The sequence below is a fragment of the Melanaphis sacchari genome, unplaced genomic scaffold (genome assembly GCF_002803265.2).
Source record: "Melanaphis sacchari strain LSU unplaced genomic scaffold, SCAv2.0 Contig9_pilon_pilon, whole genome shotgun sequence".
NCBI lineage: Eukaryota > Metazoa > Arthropoda > Insecta > Hemiptera > Aphididae > Melanaphis > Melanaphis sacchari.
In genome coordinates this window covers 1,396,525-1,416,897 of record NW_020271711.1, presented here as the reverse complement: position 1 = coordinate 1,416,897, position 20,373 = coordinate 1,396,525, and the positions used below count along the sequence as shown (strand labels likewise).

The window sequence follows — 20,373 nt, the reverse complement described above, 5'->3', positions numbered from 1 at the left end:
ACTATAATATGTATTTTTAATATTTTTAAATTTTTTACAACTTATGATGAACTATTAGCATTATATTTTCAAACATTTTGACTGAAAAACATTGCTGTCTGAAATAACTAAAAATATTTTAACACTTCAAATGACTAGGTATATAATTTTTATAAAAAATGGTTTAAAATAAAGCTTAAAATCAGTCCAAATACTTCGAATTCTTTACTGTCTATACAAAATGATAATTAAAAAATTATTTTTTATCAAAATATTTCAAGTTTCCACAATCATTTTTTTTTTTAAATTATATCTATAACCTACAATTAAATAATAAAAATCGATTGAGGGGAAATTATCATTTACGTTTTAATATCTAATTTAATAATGTCAACCGTTGATAAAAAATGAATGTTGCTTTACAGTATTTACACTAAAATTTTTTTTTATTCTAATAACACCAACTTAAAGTTTTCTATAGATTTTATATTTTTTAACAATAAAATAGTTTGCAAATTTTGGTGAAATTTATTTAAATTGGACCTAGAACGCGCTAATGAAAAAGAAAATAATATTTTTAATAAGTAATTTTATTATTATTTGAATAAATAATTTTTTTTTTTTTAATTCCTTTTTCAACATCAGTTTTTATCAGGTAGTCAAACTCATATTATTAAGATATTTTTAATGTGGGTAGTCTAGAGTAATTTAATTAGGTGTAACTATATGATTTGTATAATGTTAAAAAAAAATTTTTGATGATTCTAATATTATTTTTGAATGTTTGAAAGTAGCAACTAAAGAACGTTATAGTTTTTCTTAAAATAAATATACTAAGTATATGTACCTTCTCTACATAATCCCCTCCGAAAATAAATGATAGTTTGACCGTTAAGACTAGGAAAGGATATGGAGAGGTCCACCTCCGTAGCTCGTGTATTTACGTGAATCACGTAGGTATCCGCAATTTTTATTGGCTTCAGATCAAAACTAAATTTCCAAGGCCCGACAAATTCCGTCATCACCATCGTGTTCAGCTACTAAAATAAGTCACACCAATTAACTAGCGTCCCGTGAAAGTGCATTAGCGTTGTAGTGATATAAAATTACTATCCCAACGCAGTATCGAGAAACACAAAACCAAACTAGCCTTAAAAAAACAAAATAAATAAAAAATGTCGTTTCAGGAAATTATAATAATAACGTATTAACGTCCATTCTAAAAGTGTAAACTGCATTTGTGTGTTGTTTTTTTTCTTCTTAACGCCTTGTAATCAAGTAGTGTAATATAATTTTATTTACATGATAATATAGATACCCATTCGTTACATGATAAAGTATTGCGCAAACGGCCGGAACGAAAACGGCGGTTTGGAATTGGAGGTAGGGTGAGACAGGTACGTAACGGAACGTAGCGTAACGTCAGGACTCACGAGTGTGGCGCTCGCGTGTTTTTACTATTAATTAAGGCCGTTAATTCCGCACACCTACGAGATCGTCGAATGATAATAATACCTATTAATGGTAAAAAAAAAATTAAATTAAATAAATAAATGAGCAATAGTTTTGACGATTTCGCGGTATTACAATAATAATTATTAGGATCCAAGCCGACGAATAAACGTTGGCACTGTTAGCAGCAGCGAATAATATTGTTACAGTGATGGAATATGGAATAGCATACGTCGAACATTATTCGATCGTGCTGTACAAACCGCAAACGACGGGTATATGGTGGGAGATCTTATCTTTGTAAGAATGTCTTATCGTACCGAGACTGTGGTAAAAGCAGATAAGTGATAACGCGCTAGTTATTTTAATTGCTCGTATCGTTGTTGTTGTTTTTAACTTAGTTTTAAGTGTTTTACTACGATATTCCTTTCTAGAATACATTTCATACAAACCAAAAAGTCATTTGGCGAGTAAAACACACGCGTCGAAATGTCCGACTCGGTGCTGTCACACTAGATTCCACCGTTCACTACGCTCTGACGATTACTGCATTGTTTCATTTGCTGATACATATTATTATGTATAGTGGTAACATTCAACAGGTTTTTAAGTAAATATCATTTGCAAAATTAACGTGCGCGCTTTTAAAATGATTTAGAACTTACGAAATCAATCGAGATTTTATCGGTTATTTTCGTTTAACAACGTTTACTACGTAACTGTATGTTTCCCAGTTGCTTCGTTAAATGATAATACTGAGAGTTTTTGCTAGAATACAGGCCTGCTTCGTATGTCATAGAATTAATTAATTTTTACTATAACTCTAATGAACTGCTTGTTTTTATTATCTGTTTTAGATGTTGAAAGTAATAAATATTCAACAGAATAAACATGTCTCGCGGAGAAAAAACCAAGCCAACCACTGGTTTTGTGAGTGTTATTAATAATATTTGTAAATTGATATTTCTATAATTTATTTTCTATTACATTAATGATAAAAAATATTTTTAGTTATGGAGCAAATTCTTAATTTTTTTTAAAAAAAACTGTATTTTGATATAAAAATTGCCTTGTGTTTATTGGTATTTCATATTATTTTTTACCTACTTATTATTAGCAAGCATTAATTTTATCTATACATTTACAGCTGGACACATTGTTCGGACGACCAAAAAAATATGGGTCGGCGGCATCATCACCCATTGGTGGTGTCGGTGGCAATGGTATCTACAGCAGTGGAAGTACATATGGTGTTGGCAGCCGCTCTCTGCCACGCATAAACTCAGATAACGATATTTCATCAGGCGGTCACAATGATGCAGATGAGTGTGAAATGTTTGTCGAACATTTAGATGTAGAAGCACTCAATGATAAGTTTGAAGAAATGCTGGTAATAAGCAAATACATTCTAATTTATTAACACACATAATTTCTTGCAATATTTTAATTGTTAAAAAAAAAGCATGTTCACATTATAAATAATATTTAATTAAACTGATCTAAGTTTATATATATTTTAGGATGATATGAATTTAACAGAAGAGAAAAAAACCCCAATAAGAGACCAATCGGTTGTGAATAAAAAAAAAATGTTAATGATGCATTATAAAAAATCAAATAGTGTAAGTTAAAATTTATTAAAATACTATGTCAATATTTATTTGAATTACAAATTTTTAATATTTTACCATCATAATAGGAAGGAAATAAAAAAACATGTGACAAACCTACAGAATATATCCAATATCTTTCACAGCCAGATTTAAGTGCCAATAAGACATATAACTGTGTAGTATCTCTGCGTATAGCTTTAACTAACCATCCACTAAGCTGGGTTAGTGAATTTGGTACCGAAGGATTACGTCAAGTATTATCTGTGCTCAATGAATGTTATCGCAAGTAAGTACAATTTTATATTATAGCTTTCTACTGATCATAATATATTTATGGAGCTTAAATAAAGCAATTATAGATTAAATTAAGATAGGTGTAGGCATTGAATATTTTATATTGATGTCAATGATTTTTTGAAAAAAAATATTTGTATAGCCAAGTATTGAATGATCAAACTGTAGAAGTACAATAACTATATACAATTTATATGTGTGTAGTAATTTTTTGAGGAGTCCATGTATTTTTCATGTTTCTTAGAATTTTTAAAACATTTGATTTATTTTTAATTCTTAAATAATTTATATATATAACATAACAAATTAATATAAAAAAAACATCACAATTTGCTGTCTTTCACTGAATGTAAATATAATGTTTCTGAATTACTAGAAAAAACTTTAATATCAAAATTTATTTATTAAATAATTGATAAAAGGAACAAATTGATATTTTATAGAATAGTATTAATCTTCTTTAGTTAATCGGCCTGCAGTAATAATTGTTAAAGTCGAGAACTGGTTAGGCAATTTATAGATTTTGTTACTATTATTCCAGCTTTTAAAAAAAGTAGTTTTCGAGGGACTAGTTTTGTAACCCTAAGTGTCAAAAATTTGATGCATACTGTATTTATTAAAATAATTTGATATCCTTTCATATGGTATGAATATACGATACCATTATATAAATATAAAAATTAGTTAATTAATGTAGTTTTTGTATTTGATAATTGAATTACTTGCATTGGAAAAAAAGTATTAATATTTTAGCTGTATTTAAAGTATCACAATGTTCCTATTAATGTATACGACTTAAATAACTATGATAAGGGAAATTATTATTTTAGATTTATTATTTTTAACTTTCAGGTTTTTTCTAAATTCCGTTTGTATGTTATTAATATCAACTAAAAAGTATTTGTTTTTGAAATTGTACATAGATTTATTGTACATTGATAACATTAGATATTTTGTAATTTGGCAGTACTACGACTAAATTAAATTTTTAAAACTTATTCTTCGTATTATTTCTTATTTTTAACAATAGTTTGTATAAATATTTACTATATAATATATTTTAAAAAATTTTCAATTAATATTATTTTTTTTCCTAGTGATGGGAAAAATGCTCAGTTTGCTCGTATACAGTATGAGTGTATCAGATGTTTGAAAGCAATCATGAATAGTACTGTTGGTTTAAAACAAATGTTTGGACACAAAGAAGCTCTGACTGTCATTGCTCGTTCGCTAGATATCAATAAACCTGCTGTTATGTTGGAGGCAGTAAAAGTTCTTGCAGCTGTTAGCTTAATTCCTCCAAATGGTCATGAGAAAGCTCTTGAAGCCATAACTATGAGTGCAGATATTGAAAATCGTTGTCGATTCTTACCTATAGTCCAGGGTCTAAAAAGCATAGGAAATGAAGCTTTGAGAGTAAGTGAATTTATTTTAGCATTTGTAAGTAATGTATTTAAAGCAATTTTTTTATATTTATGAATAAATATTTATATTTTTGATTTTTTTTATAACTATCAAATAGTATAAATAAAATTAATATTTTGAATTATACAGTAAAAAGTTTTACATAAGATGTACATATTCAATTACTAATATAGTTCATTATGTTTTGTTAGGTAGCTTGCCTACAGTTTATTAATGCTATTGTATCCACACCTGAAGATTTAGAATTTCGTGGTCATTTAAGAAATGAAATTATGCGAGCTGGCATGTATGATGTTATTGATGTAAGTTTTTATTTAACTTTTATTTGAATATTAATTAATTTAAAGTATCAAATTATTTATACTATAAATATTTTCAGAGCTTAGAAAAAGATTGCAGTGAAGATCTTAGTAGACAATTAAACATATTTAATGTACATAAGGAAGATGATTATGAAGAATTAGTTCAAAGATTTGATAATGTACGCATGGATTTTGATGATGTAGGAGATTGTTTTGATGTCATTAAAAACATTGTGGCTGATACACCTGCTGAACCTTATCTTTTATCTATACTTCAACATTTTCTATTTATCAAAGATGATGTTTCTATCAGGTAACATTTTAAGCAGAAATAATAATAATCATAAAATAAATTTTTATTCTTGTTAAAAAAAAAAAAAAAAAAGATGAGCTATGCAACAACAATAATATTTAATTTAACTGGGTCATTATTATTATTTATAGTATTTTCAAAGATGTAATCTCATTCTAGTTGGTAATTGAAAATTTTCTAGAAATTAGTTTAGAATCTGTATATCTGTATTTTTACTGTTCAAAATAAATTATTTTAATTAAATAATATTATTTTCATAATTTAAATTATATTTATAATTTTTCTCTGAAAAAAAATAATTAAAGTTACATTACAATTACATTTTTAAATTTACATGAGATTTAAACAAAAAAAAAATAAAAATATTTATTAAATGGTAGTACTTAACAGAAAAGTTTAGCACAAATTATTTTAGTAACTGAAATAAGAACTCATTTTATGTATAATATAATTCAAATAAATGCATTATTAAAATATATTATTAACCATTTCCATTTGAAAAATTTTTCTAATTTATTGTTTGCTATTACTAGAGTAAGGCAAAACAAAATATTTATAGTTGATTGTTTATTTTTATTAAAGGCCTGCTTTTTACAAACTTATTGAAGAATGTGTATCACAAATCGTTTTACACCGCAATGGCTGTGATCCAGATTTCCATGCTACTAAGCGTTTTCAATTAGATGTACAACCATTAATTGATACTGTTGTTGGTAAATGATTAGTTTTGTTGAACTGTTTTATACCTAATAGTAACTCTTGAATTAATTTTAATTATTTATTGACTACAGAGAAATCTAAAGCTGAAGAAGATAGAAGAGTTGAAGAGCTTAAAGATAAATTAGAACATGCTGTTGCTACTCGCCAGGAAGCAGAGGCCAAATTAATTCAAGCTGAAACAACGATAAAAGAGCTTATGTCAAACTCATCGTTGGAAAATGTAAGTTTTATTGTAATATTTAGTAAAAAAAAAACAGAATAACATATTCTGGTAAGGCAAGTGTGATATTAGAAAGAAAATGTGTTATATATTTATGGCTTTATACTGAAAATTAAATCAAATTAGCAAGATAAAAATATTTTGATAATATTTCTTTGGTTTCAGTAATAATTATTCTTTAGTATTCATTTACAAATTGTATATAAAATCTTATTTATATCTTTATTTAACATTATAAATGTATGGATTTTATTAGCATATCAAATGCCATAAACATACTTAAAGAAGGAAGATATTAATAAAATTAATTCTATATATGTTTAACAATTTATACTTTTATAACTTACAGTTATCAACACACATTTTCACAAATTTGTTTATGTTTAATATATATATTTCTTTTTTTATCAACCATACATTATTAACATTAATATGTTTTATAATTTAGAATGGAAAATTGGGATTAAATAAAAAGCAAGATGGAAATACTAGCGGACCTCCTCCACCACCACCTCCTCCGCCACCACCTATGTTCATTGGTGGTAACTTTCCACCTCCTCCAATGCCTGGTTCTGTTGGTCCTCCTCCGCCACCACCACCACCTATGCCTGGAGGTGGTCCTCCACCACCACCACCACCACCATTTTCAGGTTTAGCAGGAAGTGGAATACCTCGTCCACCGCCTCCACTCGGTAATTTAGGAAATCAACTTCCTCCAGGCCTTAAACCTAAGAAACAATGGCATGTAGAAGGCATTAAACGAGCGAATTGGAAGAGTGTAAGTAAATATGATCAACATATATAAATTTTAATAATTAAAGAGATAGTAACATACATTTATTATATAAAATTGGATATCAAATATTTTATAATATATTATTAAGTAGTTAATTTTATTGATCGATAAAATATTCAGTAACTTTCCTTGTTAATACTATTTTAGATAATACCTCAAAAAGTATCTGACAAATGTTTTTGGGCGCGTGTTCAAGAAGAAACTTTAGCATCCAATGATATATTACAAGGATTATCAGAAAAGTTTTCATCAAAACCAGCTCGGAAAAAACCAGAAGATTCTACTGACAAGTATAATAATAGTTTATAATTTTTTTTATTGAATTAAAATTTAGAAAATTTTTAGTTATCAAAAACCTTGTGATAATAATATATTTTTTATTATACTATTAGGACTATGACCCTAAAGAAAGTAAGATGTTTAAAAGTATTAGATCCAAAAGCTGCACAAAATCTATGTATTTTACTGGGTGGTTCATTAAAACATTTGAGTTATGCTGATGTAAAACGTGGTGTTCTCAAATGTGATGATGTAATTCTAAAAGGCAATGTACTGGATCAACTAATTAACTACTTACCACCTCCAGATCAATTAAAAAAACTAAGAGATTTAGATTGTCCTTATGAAGATCTTGTAGAAGCAGAACAATTTGCTGTAACTGTAAGTATTTTGAAAATTAAATTAATTTGTCATCAGAAATTGTATAGTCTAAAATGTTGATTTTAATAACTATTGTAATTCTTATAAACAATATCATGTTACATAGATGGGAGAAATTAAAAGACTGCTACCTAGGCTAAAATCTTTAAGTTATCGACAACATCATCCTGAGATGGTACAAGATATTAAGCCAGCTATTGTGGCAGGTACAGCAGCGTGTGAAGAAGTTAAAAGTGGAGTTAAATTTAACAAAATGTTGGAGCTTGTATTATTATTGGGAAACTATATGAATAGTGGTTCTCGAAATGGACAAGCTTATGGTTTTGAAATAAGTTTTTTGCCAAAAGTAAGTGTTATTATTACAGTGAGTATACTTATTAACAAGTTCAGCTCTCTTTAATTCTCATCGTTTGTTCACTGCTCACCACAGTGGATAATCCAGTTTATTAATTAGGAAGATAAATATTTTTCTGCGTTAGAAAATAAAAAAATAAACTGCATACTATTGTATTAATCATTATTAATAAATCTGTACTGAGTAGCCACAAAATTAACTTAAATTGTTTAGTAGTAGCTGAATATTTTATTCATAATCAGAAAACCCGTATGTTTATGATAACGATGCATAGTCATATTGACTGGGATTACTTACAATGTATGACATTGCGTGGTCGTCAACTTTAGTGAACGTCTTAAATAAATGAATAATTTATGGATATTTTATAACATTTAATTTGTTTCTCTTACTTTAACAGCTCACTTCAATAAAAGATGTAGAAAATAAGTCAACTCTTCTTCATTATCTTGTCGATATAGTTGAAAAAAACTATCCAGATTTAATAACATTTGGTGACGAGCTAACACACTGTGATAGAGCTGCGAGAGTATCAATTGACGTTATACAAAAAACATTACGCATTATGGATACAAGTTTACGTAACCTCGATGTAGACCTTACTAACAATTGTAATAAACAACAATGTGGCGAAGATGATTTATTTTCAGAAGTTATGACTGTAAGTATTTCATACAAATCTATAGTAAACATGTATTTATCATAAATTATTTCAGACCTTAATCATTTATTACACAAATGTTAGATTCAAAACTATTCTCGTTTTTAAAGTTGTAAGAAAAAAATAGCTATCAAAACAATTTATGCTATGCATAAAAGTTACAAAAGTAACAAATAATCTGAAAAATATTGCATTACATTTTTATATAGCTCTAAAATAATTTACAACAAATCTCCACGACCTTGTATTTTTATATGTTCCACTTATTGCAGTGAAGATAATGCATGTTGATGTTTTTCATAATTTAATCCTTTGATTAAAATATTTAAATAATATTAACATTGTAATAATAGTTGTTTAAAAATTTTAATACATTAATAGCCATTTGCAAAAGAAGCCAAGTCACAATTTGAATTGTTACAAAATATGTGTAAGAAAATGGAAGCTTTATATGATGATTTAGCTGAGTATTATGTATTTGACAAGTCAAAATATACCTTAGAAGAATTTTTCACTGATCTTAAAGCATTTAAAGACAGTTTCTATGTAAGTACAATCTGTATAATTACTTTTAATAAATTAAAATACACAAAATCTGTATCTCAATATCTCACGAATAAGCATGACATTTAAACAGTATACTATTCAACAATGGACATTATTATTTTTATTACTAATTATTAACATTTATTTACATATAATAGTGAAATCAACTTTATTCATACACTTGATATTGTTTTTTTATTTTAATATTATATCATTTATGTGCATGTTCATTGATCAAATCAGTAATTATAACCTGTATCCAACCTTATGATATTTAAATGAATTTCATATTAATCACAAAAATTTTTTTATCAAAGTGTAATGATAGAAAATAATATTATGAATTTTAGGAAGCTCAAAGAGAAAATCATAAACAAAGAGAAGCAGAAGAAAAAAGTCGTCGTGCTCGAGATGCTCGTGATAAAGCGGAGAAAGAAAAGAAAGAACGAGCAGCACGTAAAAAAGCACTAATTGATATGAATGCAGATCATACACAAGAAGGTGTAATGGACAGTTTGTTTGAAGCATTGCAAACAGGATCTGCATTTAGTCGAGATCAAAGACGTCGAAGACAAGGTGGCACAAATACTGGAGGTAATATATATTTTTTAATTCATTTTTGACCATAAATATTAAATAAATTATCATACATAATTATAATTATTACTCATTGCATATCTTTATACCTTATGCTTATTTATTATATTTTAGATGATAAAAGAGCTCCATTATTATATCGCAGTCGATCAAGGACAGCTTTTAGTGAGCGAGATTTACCAACTACACGAGTTCAGCATTAACAATGATCATTACCACTGTTTATTGATGAAATTTGGTGCAAATTTTATAATTTTTTCTTCAATTATGAACTATTCAACTGTATTTTATATTAATTCAAATTATATATTTACTATTTTCATCAACGAAATTTTATGAATGATAAATTGATTATTTTGAAATAACTTTAAAAAGTATGTATTAATAATATATGTAATAATTTATTAGTAGTAAAAGAGGCATAATGAGTATGAACAATTTGTACATAATCTATCTACAAATTTGTTAACTTTAAATAATATTATAGCCTAAAGGAACTTAATTGTGTTAATAATATCCTATTTTTAAATAAAAAATATTGGTTAGCAGAACTTAAAGTTTTTATTATTCACTCAAGTCATTCTTACTAAATGAGTAGTAAAACAAGATTTATAACTCAAGTTGATTGTATTTTAACTGTATATTAGATTGATTAAATTCAAAAATAATTTATTATCTACATTTTATTATTTTGGTAAAATTTTAATTTATACTACCTGTTTTACCGTTGAATCTTAAAAATTTTATTTTTGTTTAAAAATTAAGGATATTATATTTAATATGTATAATGCATTATTTTTAAGTGCCTCTTCTACTATTGTAGTTGATCATTAAGCATTTTTTATATAATTATTATATTTATATATACATAATATAAATAAACAGTTGATTAACAAGCTGTATAATAATAAGATCATATTTTAATGACATTTTATATACTTTATGATACTGATAAAAAATCAAATTATTTTTCAAACCTGTGATACTTATGACATTTTAGATAAATTAGTATGAATTAACAATTTGATGTAACAATTTTTTTTAGATAATTAAAAATTATAATAAAATATTGAATTAACGTTGAAAAAATAATGAGACTGTCCCGTGTATTGTTGCTCATTTATATTGATTAAATAAACTAAAAATATTTTTATTAAGTATGCAAATTATATAACTTTTTTTTAATACCTTTAATGTAATTTATTTACAAATAAATAGAAATAATTATAGAAAAAAAAAAACTGTTGAATTGTATAAAAGTTCTGTTATTTCTTAATGCTTATGGTTTTAATATTTTTATTCTTATACCCTGAATGTTTTTATTTTTTAATGCAAGTGTCATCAGATGTCAAAATCAAAAAATTTAAAATCTCTAATGCTTATATTTTGATTTTAGACTTTTTGTATAATAACATTAGAGTATCAATGCAACTGTTAAATGTGTTTGTAAAAATGTTAATGGTTAAACATTTTATATTATTTGAGTATACATAGTAGTTAAGAAATATTGTAACTATCAGTTTATTACATATCTGTAAACAAATGTACATCGAAAATATAATTAAAATTAATATATTTATATAAATGAAAAAGATTTGTATTTAAAATTTAAATTAGTAATTTACACATAATCATATGCTTTTACATGCTTTAATTGATTAATTTGTATCAAAGTTATTTTGGTAATAAAAATCTAAATACTATTTAGATGGTATTAAAATAATATAACGATAAAAAAGTGAAATTGTGAAAGACAGAACACACAATACACATAAGTCTATCATTGTAATACTTAACATTGGCCCAAAAATATTATATGTAATGTCTTGATAATATTATTTACTGCAGTTTAGTACTGCCAAAAACATCTTTGCTGATTAATTGATCATTTAGTAAATTACTTTCAATAATAGGTAATAATATTTACTAATGATATGTTACAAGGTTTTGTGATATTCACAGATAAAATCCTGTTAATTAATTTTGTATTATGTTTACCATTTCTAAGTCGTTTAAAGGCCTAATTAACCTTTCCTAATAGACAAAATGTCTGATTATCGGGCAAAAAAAATATTTTATACTACATAATCATCAAATAGTGATATTGACATAAAGCTATACACTAAATATTCTATCCTTTAAAAATAAACGTATATCTATAGAGTATTGTCAACTTGTATCAGAATATTACAATATTGTTTTCATTTAATTCAAAGGCAAAGAAAAGAAAGGTAAATAAATGGGTACCACTCTACTGTAAACTATATTAGATGTGTTAAATTAGAATAAATCTGTGATGTATTGTGTACGGAAAACTATTCTAAGATGAAATAGATAGTTAGAAATAGAGTTTCAAGTGATATGTTTTTTTTTTTTTATGTAATCATTTAAGTCATTTATTTTACTTTTAGTATTATAATAAGTTGATAAAATAATTTTATAATATATTGCATTTATTAAATTATTTTAATAATATAAATTTTATTTATACCATACCATGTCAACTTTAAGTTTAAAGTTTAATGACAACATTCTGTAAATACCATATAACAGCAGAAAAAAATTCATAGTAAGTATAAATATTTAACATTTTAATATATATCGACAATTTTATTCTGTATTGTAAGATTCATAATTAATTAGGGCTGTGAATTTGTAGGAAAAAGCATTTTTTTTTTTAGTAATTGTGAAATGTAGCTTTGTATTTGAATTATGTATTTTCCAATATTTTTAATTGAATTCCATTAATTAACATTTTTAAAAATCTAATTATTAACAAAATTAATACATAAAAAAAAAATTTTAAAAACTCTTAAGGTGATTGGTGTTATACAAAATTTAAATTAAATCAATTCATTTTAATAATTTCTATAAGAAATAAAATATCTTAGTATATTTTTTTAGATTTTATGGTTTTAACATTAAGTACTTATGAAGAATTTTGTTTGAAAATTTAGATATAAAAAAAAAAGTGTTTATACATTTTTAATTATGAAATAAATTGAAACTTTTTGAGATTTATCAAAATTCTATTTTTAAATGCACAAAAAAACAAAATTGTAACTATGTATTTTATACAACTATGAGAATAATTTTTGTAGGATTTCGTATTAAATTTTCTAGAATTTTGTACCAGTAAATTATTTAATTTTTTATCGAAATTTATAGAAAAAAAAATCCTCACCTTAAATAATTTAATTATTAGTAAGTATAAAAGTTTCAAATCTTAAATTAAAAAAAAAAATATATGCAAGAGTTTTTCACCAAAACATAATTCGTTAATATATAACTTTGAATGCTCGTAAAAAATTTAGTTACTACAAATTTTCGATAATCTTAATTGAGAAATTAGTAATGTATGAAGAGTTTCGTATTAAAATGTTCAAGCATTTCTACCCAGAAAATAAAAATAAATCGGCGTTTATAAAAAAAAATATATATATATGTCTATAAATAGTTCAAAAATAGTTGAAATTTTTTGAAAATATTATCGTAAATAAAAACCAATAATACAAACATTTAACATTTGGAATAGTTTCAAGTATTTATATGGTTATTCGTTTTCAAGTTACATCAAAAAAATTTAATTAATTTTGTCAAAAATTGGATTTGCGTAAAAATTCCCATCTTTTTTTCAAAAATATTTTGTTTTTCCCGATTATAAACATATTAAGTAGACATTGGGAAATTTAAATTTTGATCTCTTCAAAACATAAAGTAGACCCAATTTGATATCCAAAACTTCTCCCAATTTTTAAAGTCCAAGCATTTTATCGACAACTTATCGTATTCTCATCCACAAATAATTAAATAATATATTTGTACTAATTGTACATTATGATAAAATCGTTCTGTTCAGAATCTAACACACATAAGTACATTAATTGCATAATACATTACACATGCAATTAATAATTATTGCTCATAATGTACCTATGCCAATTCTATAAACATGTTATGTTAGCCAACAATAGTTTTTTTCATACAAAATGTAATGGAAAAACATACCTTATTGTCACAGTGGGTATCTAATTTGATGAGGTAAACATTACACGAATTTATATTTACTTACAAATAAACCTAAACATAGCTATAATGCAGGTCGTTCGTATATAATTAAAAAGAGCCGAATAACATATAGCCGAACGATATAATATGCGTTATTGAAATTATCAAATAAGTACATACATTATTGACGTTCACATAATATAATACGTATTGATATATTTGTATGTATACTTGGATACTTGCTAGTTATCTGCAATTGAATATTACAATTTTATGTTTACTTACTAACAATTTTTATTTACCTTTTGTTTATTTTCTGTTTGAGTATTAGGAACAAATTAAATCCAATTGCCACGTTAAAACGATTAAAGTCTGATATCACACAATGATATCATTCTACGCGAGAGGCGCACATAATAAAGTTGCTGTAAAAGTACTTACATGTTGCAATAGCTAGTGTCAACTGCCCACATAAAATTCATAAATTATTTTATACATAATAATAATTATTAATACTCGTATCATTATTCACACACGATGACGACGATTACATCGATAGCTGCGTTGTTCAGTTGTATTTTGCTACATTTATTTGTAAGTAAATAATAATAAATAATTTACATAGGAGAGGGAAGTTAGGATTGACAACTACCATCCAAATTTAGATTTAGATAACCATTTCATAGTATTTTTTTTAATAATTTTTAAGTCATGCTGAATAATTATTCGTATAAAATAATTAAAAGTCATACATTTTATCGGCACATTATCGTCGAACAATTTGACTGATGGCTACATTAAATTATATTAACATAATACAGTTTTAAAAATTTAGCCATCGTAGTTATTACCTTATTGTTTAATAAGATATGATATCTAATAGCTATATTTATTATAATTATCAGCAAGGAAATTTTTAATAAATATGCTACAGCAGATCACAAATTTTAAGTACCTACTTACCTGTCATCATTGTGACATGTATTGTATTACATAGTTTATATAAATAAAACTATTTTTCGAATATTTATAGTTATAACAAATACAGATAATGTAGTAAAAACTTGTAAAATAAATTGCAGTGTTGCATTTAAAAAATTAATATTTATAATTAAAAATAATTAAATTTTAATATAATTATTTATTTTACCTTACAGATTTTACAGTTATATTTTGAATACATATAAATATAGTACTTGCAGAAATTATAATATTTATGTAGGAACCACAACTACCAGTCATTATGAAATTTTTCTTAAAAAATCATACAAAAAATGTTAGTTCTTGTAAGTAAAATGTGTTGTCGATATCTTACACAAGTGTGACATAAATAAATATTCAGCATATCGAATTCGCATGTCTCAAAAGTAATGAGTAATGACTTATAATTATTGAAGTCTTATTTAACACATTCATTACAGTAACCTATTAATGATAAATTAAGTATCTATATTAAATTGCTATTATACAGCAGAACAGTTACCTACTTACTCTCCTCTTTTTAATAATGAATTCATGTACCTTTTTAACTAATATGAATTTAAATATTTACACGCATTAATAATGTTATAATGAACAATTGAAATTTGTTTAATATATTCAAATAATAAATATCGTAGATCGTAGGAAAATAGAGTTTTGTATACAAAAAAAGTTCTTTTGGTTTTAATAGATCTTTATACATCTACTTTCTTTTTTTCAAAAATAGTTTAAAGTAAATTTTGAATTTTGCACCTAACAATTTTTCGAGTTGGTTGAATTTATTTTTATTTTCTTTTACAATATTCTAAGGCTCAAAGCAAGGTCTAATTTTATGTAAATTTAATTTAATTTTTACTCGGGATTGGCTGTTAAATTAATTACTTTTTTCAACAGAGGTCACTTCGTTCTTGTCCAGTTCCAAAATTATATTTTTAAATATTTAACTGTTCTAAATTGTTCATGCTAATAGAGAGTTGATATTAAATGATATATTTTTAAACTGATTCATTGAGAATTATTTAATTTGTTAATTTTACTAAAAAATGTTTAGATGTTTGTTCGGTAGTCTTTGTAAAGAAATATTGGCGAATAATAATAATTTCCGCCATAGATCATTTCTTAAATGATTCAGTTAAATTAAACATTGGATCATACTTGTACTTAGTTTTTTTGGTTTTATTTTTAAGTTCAATTTCATTTAAATGTTCAATAAAGAAAATATGGTTCTTGATGACGAATTTTTTATCTCAAATATTTTGTGGAATTAACCATGTAGGTAGTAAAAATAAAAACAACATTGTTTAACTGGCTTAAAAATAAATTCAATCAAGAAATTTTATTAAGATCAAGAATATTACCTATTAATTATATAATATACTAAATTAATCTACCACGTTCGATTTGGAAACAATACATTATTATTTATTAGTAAGTAATGTGTACCCTTTGTATGGAAGTGTAAAGTGTAACTAATGACTAGGTACTAATCAACTATTTTTTAAATATAGTACCTATAATAATATTTTATACTCAAAGTACTTACTCGTATTATGAAAGAATATTTTTTATGTTTATAATAACTGATTTAGCCGCAGTGATTGGCTTTTCCTAAATAATAAGTTCATTTTTTGTGGTTATTGAATGACAAGTGCTCGGTAAGTGTTAAGTGGTTATAGATAATGGTTATTTCCTTCAAAATAGTTATTATAACAGTAACTGCAAAAAATAAGTATACAGTTTTTATCTGTTTTATTTTATAACATAGTGAGAGAGGAGGTCATGCCAATTAGACTTACTAAGTAATTACTAATTAGTAATTATATAAAATCATACAGAAAAATAATATTCAATCATAATGTTAAAAAAATGATATCTTTGTTTCTTGGTTTAAAAGTCAGGTAGAAATTACGCTTTGATTTTATATAGACACTTGACTTTAGATAATTATATGTACTATACTATATAATAACTGGATCATAGGTTGGACAGACTCACTCAGACGGTATAAATCGTATTATAATAAAGTTATACCTTAAGTTATGAATTTATTAGTTTAAAAAAAATATTAATTTAATGATTTGAATTCAATCTAAATAATGAATATAACTCCTTTGTATAAAATGCAAATTCACACTAAAAATTATTAATTTGTTATATATGTGTAGGTTTTTACATCGACTGCCGCAGTAATGCCAGATTCAGATTTGCCGTTCGAGTTCAACCACGATACAGGATCTGTAATTACCGAAGATAACGTACTCACCCAATCAGTGTCAAGTGATGGGGAAACTGTATTCAAAGCAAATGAGCCACAGCCAATAATTAAATATCAAAATTCTAACAAAAATACTAACAATTTATCTACAAATCAAAAAAAAAATGGAAATTATAAAACAATGAACAGTGAAATTGAGTATGAGATTCCTATTGAGCATACGAGTTCATCGCATTTTAATTTTCCTAATATTATGAAAAATCAATGGAAGTTTCTTGAACGTATGAATAGGTATGTATAAAATTATATTCAATTACAATAAGTTTCAAATACTACTAACATCTTAAAATGGTATTATTTACTAAATATTTTTATTAAATTATTATTGTTTTCATTCACTTAATTAGTAATTACCAACTGCAAAAATTAATTTATTTTATAGTTATTTAAAAAAATTTGTTCGCAGATTAATTCCTGGATTTAACAATGTGAGAGTTGTATACGTTTAAAAGCATATAGAGGTGCATTTAAAATTTATGAAAATATTCAGCAGAAAATCGAATCACAACTTAATAATAAATACTATTTTCTTATAAATTAATAATATCTATACTTATATAGAAAATATAATATACAGTAATTATTTCAAATTTATTTTTATTCAATGTGTAACATCCATCTAATAAATACATATTACGTCATAAATCTATAGGTTTTAAATAAAGTACATGAAATAATTACATTTATGGTTTTGATTAATATAATATAACTTATATAGATAGGTATATTTACATCTATATTTACATCTATTATATAATGTTATAAATTATGTATAAACAGATAATATCATTAACATCTAAATATAGATGGTAGATATTACACATAAACGATGAATATATATTAAAAATCAAAGTATTTAAATTAAAGAATTTAACTCTTCAAAATTATAAACAAATAGTTATTAGGTATATAAACAGATATTAACAAACTTAATCGTAAATTACATTTACTTAAAACAATTCATAAATACGAATAATTTATAATAATATAAAATATATTTAAATATAATAGCTTAATGTCTACATATTATAATAAATTACAATATTACTATCAAGTTATTATTTTATTGATCCATGGCACAAAACACTGTACATTTTGGCCAAATTTTCACGATCACATCCAACTCCTCTCCAAGAGACCAATCCGATTAGAATATTCCTTTCGTCTAGTATCGTTAGGTATCAACGGACCACCAGAGTCACCCCGAATAGTAGAAGTTATTCGATAAGGAATAATTCCTATAATACCTTCATTATAACGCGAATCGTAAAAATTATGATGTTTTTAGTCAAAAAATTTGTGTCAGTTTTGTAGTAAATTCTTTAGGTACATCTCGTAGTTCATCATAAATGTCTACGGGGAAATGATTCATATCTAGACTTAACTATACACGATTGGAACCCAATAATTTATAAGGTCTGCATAAGTCAGATATAGAAGTAATACTCATGAATAGTTATTTTTTAATCGAGTTTCTAGTGTTTATTACATAGATCAACAACATTATGTAGTTTTTAAGTATAAATATTGATCGTTTCATTAATCCATTATAGTCGTATACATAGGCAAATCTTACGAAATAAAATAATAGTAAAAATATTGCCTGATGAGCGATAAGCGATTAAGTGTGACCAAGTGTCACAGTCATTATTAAACAAACATATTTTATTCATTAGAATTATTTGTTTTTCTACAAATAGAAAAAATAAAATGTTGACCGAAAGTCACATTAATTTTTTATGACTGTTTAATGTTCAAATTTTTATGACATTGCATATTCGTCCGTATAATAAATATTTATCCGCAAACGATTTTTGTCTTTTATTATAATTGAAAAACAAATAACCATATCAACTGTTATTTTTCACCACGAAATCATTTTTTATGAGTATTCAAGATAGATTTTTTAGATTGAATATGTGATTAATACAGTTAAAAATTTTTTGCCAATTTAAAGTACTAAAAGAACTTTTTAATATTAATTAGGTATTTGAGATTAATTTATATAGCTTTAAGATAGTTTATAATAAATTATAGTTTTTCATATTTATTTTTTTCTGCTTAAATAATATTTTTGAAATATCAATATTAGGTGTTAAATATTAAAATTCCATATGTACAAAAATGATAGTGTGAATATTTAGTAAAAAAAGTAAATAAGAAAATTGATTTGGCCAAAAATTTGTTTTGCGTAAAAATCATCATTTTCTTTATCGTTTTTTTTTTTTTTTTTGTTTGGCAAGTTGAAATTTTACATTAAACATAATATATGTATTGTTTATGTATGTTTTCAAAAGTATTAGTTTTTAAATTTTTTACATAGATATTTTGAATTTTTAACATTTGTAATTTGAGAATATTTTTTCAATAAGAAATTTAAAATAATGACAATATTTAAAAAATATATTTCCAATAAATTTAACAACTCAAATGATCATTTATAATAATATATAATTTTTTTTATATACAGCTTTACAATTATAGTAGGTAATTATATAATTATTTATTTATATATTATTTTATATAACAATCAGAACTTAAGTAATTACATTTTTTTTTAAATGTACCTTTCATAATTTATTTTTTAAGTACTTTTTCCTAATGAGTAATATTTCCTTAGATATTTTTTTCTAGATTTGATTACTTAATTTTACACATCAACCAAATAGCCCATCGAGTTCGGTATGTGCCAAGCACACATTAATAAACCCTTTTTATATTTACGTGTCCACACTAGTTTACCGTCAATTGATAATGCGAAAATAAATAATCTGACAATAAATAGTGGACAATAGATTAGGAGACAACTTAAAGTGTTTATAAATTAATAGTGTACGACGTTTCAAATAATTTAATTTTTATTATATTATTAATTATGAGTGTACAACATATAAAAAGTAAAAGAGGTACTGACATTTTAATCCATGATGGATACATGTATCATTGTGAATGTAATAGACTGGAAAAACCATTTGACTGTGTGTGCAGCACAAAAAAAAAATGTGAAGGAAGGTTCATTTATCTTATGATGAAAAAGTAAAATACATGGACCATAATCATGTTTCGGATATTTACAAAATTGAAGCCAAAATATAAGTCAGTTAAATGAAGGGAAATGGCAGTAGTACATTGAAATGACACACTCGATTCCTAAAATAATAGTTCTGGTGTTTATA

General features: G+C 24.7%; 2 protein-coding genes across 3 annotated transcripts; both read left to right on the top strand.

The window, feature by feature from the left end:
* Window positions 1–1,467: 1,467 nt before the first annotated feature.
* LOC112603190 (protein diaphanous) lies at window positions 1,468–10,249 on the top strand. 2 transcript variants are annotated; one of them, XM_025351663.1, is made up of 18 exons: window positions 1,468–2,041; window positions 2,289–2,361; window positions 2,579–2,821; window positions 2,952–3,053; window positions 3,131–3,330; window positions 4,436–4,754; window positions 4,955–5,065; window positions 5,143–5,378; window positions 5,961–6,091; window positions 6,170–6,318; window positions 6,767–7,096; window positions 7,262–7,404; window positions 7,507–7,774; window positions 7,881–8,120; window positions 8,530–8,790; window positions 9,172–9,336; window positions 9,687–9,930; window positions 10,048–10,249. In XM_025351663.1, the coding sequence occupies exons 2-18, from the start codon at window positions 2,323–2,325 to the stop codon at window positions 10,134–10,136; spliced, it is 3,270 nt and encodes a 1,089-aa protein (XP_025207448.1). In that variant the 5' UTR covers window positions 1,468–2,041; window positions 2,289–2,322; the 3' UTR covers window positions 10,137–10,249. The 2 variants fall into 2 exon arrangements, with proteins under 2 accessions (XP_025207448.1, XP_025207449.1); XM_025351664.1 differs by lacking the exon at window positions 1,468–2,041 and adding an exon at window positions 2,100–2,219.
* Window positions 10,250–14,322: 4,073 nt separating this feature from the next.
* LOC112603189 lies at window positions 14,323–17,732 on the top strand. Its single transcript, XM_025351662.1, has 3 exons — window positions 14,323–14,535; window positions 17,088–17,428; window positions 17,604–17,732. The coding sequence occupies exons 1-3, from the start codon at window positions 14,479–14,481 to the stop codon at window positions 17,644–17,646; spliced, it is 441 nt and encodes a 146-aa protein (XP_025207447.1). The 5' UTR covers window positions 14,323–14,478; the 3' UTR covers window positions 17,647–17,732.
* The last annotated feature ends 2,641 nt before the right edge of the window (window positions 17,733–20,373 follow it).